At 37.5% G+C, this 7777-nt stretch overlaps 1 protein-coding gene across 1 annotated transcript in view; it reads left to right on the top strand.

Moving 5' to 3' along the window:
• The first annotated feature begins 3545 nt into the window (after positions 1-3545).
• Positions 3546-7777, top strand: part of LOC107568963 (uncharacterized) — a 9300-nt gene continuing 5068 nt past the window's right edge. The window contains exon 1 of the mRNA XM_016254962.1: positions 3546-3613. Coding sequence (XP_016110448.1) covers positions 3603-3613 — 11 coding nt within the window. The 5' untranslated portion in view covers positions 3546-3602. The remainder of the gene's footprint in view (positions 3614-7777) is intronic.

Raw genomic sequence — 7777 nt, 5'->3', positions numbered from 1 at the left:
CACCTAGGATGGCTTGAGGGTGAGTAAATAATGGGCTAATTTTGGGTGAACTATCCCTTTAAAGATTTGAGGAATAAAAAAGCAAAATGATTGTATAGAATTCCTGAATGATTTATTGTAAAATTAAGATATCACCCTATGTTTGTTCGTATGTTTGCAATACAGTATCATCCTCTATATATGTAGCCTATGTATGTACGTTTCTGTCTAAAAATCTTAGTGTTTAATCATCTATTTCCATGTCATTGAAATATTACAGTGACATGTTTAAATCATGCTAAATATCTAGACACACACACACACGCGCGCGCGCGCGCAATACTTTGTGTTGATTGTATTTTGTCAGACCTCAAAAACCGCAAAGAAAACAAGTTCATATTCACTTTTAAGCAATACAACAGTAATATATTTAGGAAAGTAAAAATTCAACTCAAATGGCATCTTATCCTTCAGTCTTTGAAACAAAACAAATTCGGCCCGTGTGTTCAAAAAACGTCCTTGGAGCAAAACCAAAACAATATAAATGATGTTAATAGAGCTATTGAACCCATTTCTCTTCGTGGTGTATTTGGTAGACGGTCCCTCTTGGTTTCATTTCCGTGTCAAGGCTGGGTGACTGTCAAATATCAAAAATCAAACCAGCTTTATTGGGGGTTTACCTTATTTACTTTAACATTTTACTGTCTGCAGTTGCACTGTTCACGTGCATCTCCTATTGATTTCTATGGGACGTCCAGTACAGAGGGAGGGGCATTAACCCAAGGGCGGAATAAATACCAGATCATACATATACAACTCCCATTTAGATCTTGTAGCGCTCACTTTTTATGCTTTTTGATTTCTCAATCCGGATTTGATCAAACTAAGGCATGGACATCAGGTGAGTTGACAATGTCAGTGTTATATCTGCAGGCCTGCATGAGGACTTAATAAATATCCCGCTTGACTAAGTAATGAACTTTGCATGGAAAATATCAACCCGATCTCATGAAAGTGCGTATAAATAGTATGCCAAATAAAAATGAAAACTCGTGGTATTGATATGCAAAAATGGACTTTGGCGTGCATATGATACGCAGTTTTCGCGTGCATATGATACGCATCTTATTTGCGTACTATTTATACGTATTTTCATGAGACCGGGCTCAGAATATATAAAACAAGAAGAAAAATAATTCAGCCTGATTTAAGTAACGTTACAGATGAGATCAGTGTTACTTGCACCATGTAACCCCATCATCATCATCATCATCATCATCATCAGTTGACAGCTTTCTCCAATACTGTGAGGAGTTTATGGTTTAAGAAAAATAATGCGAAAATGCTGCTAAACGTGGAAATGTCATGTTTAAAGCCATTACAGAGTATTTTACATGTATCACATGCTCTTGCTCACCTAAATTTGGAATCGTATCACACAAAACAATTTTGAGTGCAATGCGCAGTTTGTAATGGAAAAAAGTCAAACATCACCAGCTGCCAGACATGTTTTTTTACAGCGCTGCACATTATAATCAATCACACACGATTCTGTTGAGCGTACAAATGCAGCGGCCAATCAGAGGCGTTCAGATGAGTCAGCACGCGCTCGCTGACTGAATTCTGCTCTCTGGCGAATTTTCTCATCATGTAAGAGGACTTAACTTCTGGACCTTTGACAGCGAGGGGTGGGTCGTTCGAACGGGCCTGAAGGGCTAATAGTATTGCAGCCATTTGCTAAAATCATTTAAGTTAATTGTTTTCTCATTAATGTACACACAGCACCCCATATTGACAGAAAAACACAGCATTGTTGACATTTTTGCAGATTTATTCAAAAAGAAAAACTGAAATATCACATGGTCTTAATTATTCAGACCCTTTGCTCAGTATTTAGTAGAAGCACCCTTTTGATCTAATACAGCCATGGGTCTTTTTGGGAAAGATGCAACAAGTTTTTCACACCTGGATTTGGGGATCCTCTGCCATTCCTCCTTGCAGATCCTCTCCAGTTCTGTCAGGTTGGATGGTAAACGTTGGTGGACAGCCATTTTTAGGTCTCTCCAGAGATGCTCAATTGGGTTTAAGTCAGGGCTCTGGCTGGGCCATTCAAGAACAGTCACAGAGTTGTTGTGAAGCCACTCCTTCGTTATTTTAGCTGTGTGCTTAGGGTCATTGTCTTGTTGGTATAACAAACTTTTGCTATAAGTTTGATTGCATCATATAATAATTGCTGTTAATATTGTTCATCGTCTGTTTTATTACGTCTTATATTGATTTTTCCGTTCTGCTGGTTCGTCTGGTCAGAGGAGAACTGGCCCCCCGACTGAGCCTGGTTTCTCCCAAGGTTTTTTCTCCATTCTGTCACCGATGGAGTTTTGGTTCCTTGCCGCTGTCGCCTCTGGCTTGCTTAGTTGGGGACACTTCATTTCCAGCGTTATCGTTGACATGATTGCAAAGATATTATTTAAACTGAGCTGGATGTTGACATCACTGAATTTAATGATGAACTGTCTTTAACTGAAAAATGAGTGTTTACTATTGTCATTTTGCATTATTGACACTATTTTCCTAATTAATACTGTTCAGTTGCTTTGTCACAATCTGTATTGTTAAAAGCGCTATATAAATAAAGGTGACTTGACTTGACTTGACAGCCATTATAAAGCTTGGAAGAGCCAGGACGTTTTTAATATAACTCAGATTGGATTCGTCTGAACGAAGAAAGTCATACACACCTAGGATGGCTTGAGGGTGAGTTAATAATGGGCTAATTTTGATTTTTGGGTGAACTATCCCTTTAAAGATTTGAGGAATAAAAAAGCAAAACGATTGTATAGAATTCCTGAATGATTTATTGTAAGATTAAGATATCACCCTATGTTTGTTTCTTTCTTTTTGGATGTTTGCAATACAGTATCATCCTCTATATATGTAGCCTATATATGTACATTTCTGTTAAGCAATAAAAAACAATCTTAGTGTTTAATCATCTATTTCCATGTCATTGAAATATTACAGTGACATGTTTAAATCATGTTAAATATCTACACACACACACACACGCGCGCAATACTTTGTGTTGATTGTATTTTGTCAGACCTCAAAAACCGCAAAGAAAACAAGTTCATATTCACTTTTAAGCAATACAGCAGTAATATATTTAGGAAAGTAAAAATTCAACTCAAATGGCATCTTATCCTTCAGTCTTTGAAACAAAACAAATTCGGCCCGTGTGTTCAAAAAACGTCCTTGGAGCAAAACCAAAACAATATAAATGATGTTAATAGAGCTATTGAACCCATTTCTCTTCGTGGTGTATTTGGTAGACGGTCCCTCTTGGTTTCATTTCCGTGTCAAGGCTGGGTGACTGTCAAATATCAAAAATCAAACCAGCTTTATTGGGGGTTTACCTTATTTACTTTAACATTTTACTGTCTGCAGTTGCACTGTTCACGTGCATCTCCTATTGATTTCTATGGGACGTCCAGTACAGAGGGAGGGGCATTAACCCAAGGGCGGAATAAATACCAGATCATACATATACAACTCCCATTTAGATCTTGTAGCGCTCACTTTTTATGCTTTTTGATTTCTCAATCCGGATTTGATCAAACTAAGGCATGGACATCAGGTGAGTTGACAATGTCAGTGTTATATCTGCAGGCCTGCATGAGGACTTAATAAATATCCCGCTTGACTAAGTAATGAACTTTGCATGGAAAATATCAACCCGATCTCATGAAAGTGCGTATAAATAGTATGCCAAATAAAAATGAAAACTCGTGGTATTGATATGCAAAAATGGACTTTGGCGTGCATATGATACGCAGTTTTCGCGTGCATATGATACGCATCTTATTTGCGTACTATTTATACGTATTTTCATGAGACCGGGCTCAGAATATATAAAACAAGAAGAAAAATAATTCAGCCTGATTTAAGTAACGTTACAGATGAGATCAGTGTTACTTGCACCATGTAACCCCATCATCATCATCATCATCATCATCATCATCATCATCATCATCAGTTGACAGCTTTCTCCAATACTGTGAGGAGTTTATGGTTTAAGAAAAATAATGCGAAAATGCTGCTAAACGTGGAAATGTCATGTTTAAAGCCATTACAGAGTATCACATGCTCTTGCTCACCTAAATTTGGAATCGTATCACACAAAACAATTTTGAGTGCAATGCGCAGTTTGTAATGGAAAAAAGTCAAACATCACCAGCTGCCAGACATGTTTTTTTACAGCGCTGCACATTATAATCAATCACACACGATTCTGTTGAGCGTACAAATGCAGCGGCCAATCAGAGGCGTTCAGATGAGTCAGCACGCGCTCGCTGACTGAATTCTGCTCTCTGGCGAATTTTCTCATCATGTAAGAGGACTTAACTTCTGGACCTTTGACAGCGAGGGGTGGGTCGTTCGAACGGGCCTGAAGGGCTAATAGTGTATTTTACTGCATTGCGGATGCAAGCGTTGACCCTCACTGTAATCTGGTCATGGTCTTACAGGGCAATGACTGTAAGGCAAACCATCATCATGATCATCTTAATTTCTTCGCATCATCATCATCATCATCATCATCATCATCATCATCATCATCATCATCATCATCATCATCATCATCATCATCATCATCATCATCATCATCATCATCATCATCATCATCATCATCATCATCATCATCATCATCATCATCATCATCATCATCATTGCACCATGTAACCCCATCATCATCATCATCATCATCATCATCAGTTGACAGCTTTCTCCAATACTGTGAGGAGTTTATGGTTTAAGAAAAATAATGCGAAAATGCTGCTAAACGTGGAAATGTCATGTTTAAAGCCATTACAGAGTATTTTACATGTATCACATGCTCTTGCTCACCTAAATTTGGAATCGTATCACACAAAACAATTTTGAGTGCAATGCGCAGTTTGTAATGGAAAAAAGTCAAACATCACCAGCTGCCAGACATGTTTTTTTACAGCGCTGCGCATTATAATCAATCACACACGATTCTGTTGAGCGTACAAATGCAGCGGCCAATCAGAGGCGTTCAGATGAGTCAGCGCGCGCTCGCTGACTGAATTCTGCTCTCTGGCGAATTTTCTCATCATGTAAGAGGACTTAACTTCTGGACCTTTGACAGCGAGGGGTGGGTCGTTCGAACGGGCCTGAAGGGCTAATAGTGTATTTTACTGCATTGCGGATGCAAGCGTTGACCCTCACTGTAATCTGGTCATGGTCTTACAGGGCAATGACTGTAAGGCAAACCATCATCATGATCATCTTAATTTCTTCGGATATTTTCTAAACTAGCTAATTGTCAAAATTATTACAATAACAATTACATCATTACAATATCTTTATGGTAAATTCCTAATACTGAACATGTCGTTGCATTATTAAGAGTCATATTTTTCCCTTACGAAAATTAACCATCGTTCATTTTTGTAATGGTTGTTGTGGTCTGCACTCCTTTTGAACTTGTTATAAAACGATGTGAATATTTGTCTGCTAAATTACTACTGCAACATCGCAATAGATAATAATGATGTGCATACAGTGTTTTGAGTGATGAGTAAGGGGTTACTAGTAACAAGCAATAGCAGTTTAATACTTAACTTATACTTAAAGTGAACAAAGATAAAACTACAATAGCCTATTTACAGATGAAACTGACCAGCACTGGAAGTCCTGAACAGGTCAGTAGTTTTTCCTCTCTGCTCCACCTGGACTCTTCCACTCCAGTCTCTCGCATGGATTACTCTCAGCGGAGCGCGCGTGCAGAAGCGTCACAACTACTATTTCATGATTTATTGGAGACTTTTTATCCAATGGTGACTTCGGAAATAATCGCTTTAGTACACTCGGCAGGCAATTATTAATATATAAAAAAATAAAAAATAATTATATATACAGTACATATATATATATATAAACAGGGCAACGGGCCACGTCGGTTGCCAGGCCAACGGGAATTCTCCAGGTTCTCCAGATGGAAAGTCCGCACCTGTCAGCAGGTAAATAAACTGGTACTTTCGCTTTATCACGAAAATGCAGCAAATTAAAAGTCATTTTAAGCAATTTATTGAGACAAACAACACATTTTTTTGTTTTGTTTTAACATGATTTATTGGAGACTTTTTATCCAATGGTGACTTCGGAAATAATCGCTTTAGTACACTCGGCAGGCAATTATTAATATATAAAAAAATAAAAAATAATTATATATACAGTACATATATATATATATAAACAGGGCAACGGGCCACGTCGGTTGCCAGGCCAACGGGAATTCTCCAGGTTCTCCAGATGGAAAGTCCGCACCTGTCAGCAGGTAAATAAACTGGTACTTTCGCTTTAACACGAAAATGCAGCAAATTAAAAGTCATTTTAAGCAATTTATTGAGACAAACAACACATTTTTTTGTTTCGTTTTAACAGTCAAATACAAAATAAAAATTAAACAAAAATCTAATATGTTTTAAATGCAAATTAAATGGGTTAAACTTGTCTTGTCTCCCGAGGCCACAGGAGGGCGCAATGAGCAAAATAATGCAGCGCATTAAACTGTCAACGCAAGGAAATAACTGTCTATAAAAAAAAGTGCATTACGTCTAAATTAACTGTTTTGTTTTAACAGTCAAATACAAAATAAAAATTAAACAAAAATCTAATATGTTTTAAATGCAAATTAAATGGGTTAAACTTGTCTTGTCTCCCGAGGCCACAGGAGGGCGCAATGAGCAAAATAATGCAGCGCATTAAACTGTCAACGCAAGGAAATAACTGTCTATAAAAAAACGTGCATTACGTCTAAATTAACTCATATAAATCAAATATAATTTCGTAAATTGCATAAACAATTATGAACAAAACAGCATCATGTATTTATGCATTGCTTAATCCAAAGAGCCGAAGCGCCGATCACACAGACTGCATTTAAAAACATAAGAGACGCAGTGAAAAGGAAAAAAAGCTCCACAAATTCGTGACCTGTTTTCTAAAAGTTTAAACTGTTTTAACTTTGCATGACTACATCTCTCGTGTGAGACGTGAGTGCAGCGGTCGTATTTGTCCGTCTAGAAAATGCACTGAATATGCGTTCTGTGTGAATGGCTTGGTTTCAGTTGGAACGTAATCTAGATCTTCTCCGCACTGAGCTTCTGTATTTCTCTAATATTGTGAATGAATAACGCAGCAGCGGCGCGTTTTGTTAGGCTAACAAAACATTAAACTACAACGTCACTTACATCATCACTGATGACACACATTTAACATTTGATTGTGCTATTTTTGCATTCAAATGCAAATGTTTATTTTAAATTCGAGTAATATTAATTCTTTACCCACAATCTCCTCATCACAGGCACAGCACTCATGTTCGTGTTTGTGTGTGCTGTCTGCGTCACTCATAGCACGTGCCTATATCCTGCGCTATTTTTATATTGTTATCGAAAAAGGTGTACCGTCGATAAATATCGATACCGTATCGCTTTATCGCGTACCGATAAATATCGCCAAGGCCTTTGAAGACCCCTGCTTTAATAAATAACATTCATGCTAGCCTTTCACCTGGAGGTGGATACATTTACATTTACATTTACATTTACATTTAGTCATTTAGCAGACGCTTTTATCCAAAGCGACTTACAATTGGGGGATACATAAAGCGATTCTTCTTAAGAGAGGCAAACAGACACAAGAAGTGGTTGTAATACCAAGTTCTTAGACATTGTTCAAATAAGTACAAGCTAGAAAGAGAAGGAATAAATAA

The sequence above is a fragment of the Sinocyclocheilus grahami genome, unplaced genomic scaffold (genome assembly GCF_001515645.1).
Source record: "Sinocyclocheilus grahami isolate Dianchi unplaced genomic scaffold, SAMN03320097.WGS_v1.1 scaffold1296.1, whole genome shotgun sequence".
Taxonomy (NCBI): domain Eukaryota; kingdom Metazoa; phylum Chordata; class Actinopteri; order Cypriniformes; family Cyprinidae; genus Sinocyclocheilus; species Sinocyclocheilus grahami.
The sequence above is the reverse complement of the archived record's forward strand: the minus strand, read 5'-3'. Positions and strand labels throughout refer to the sequence as shown.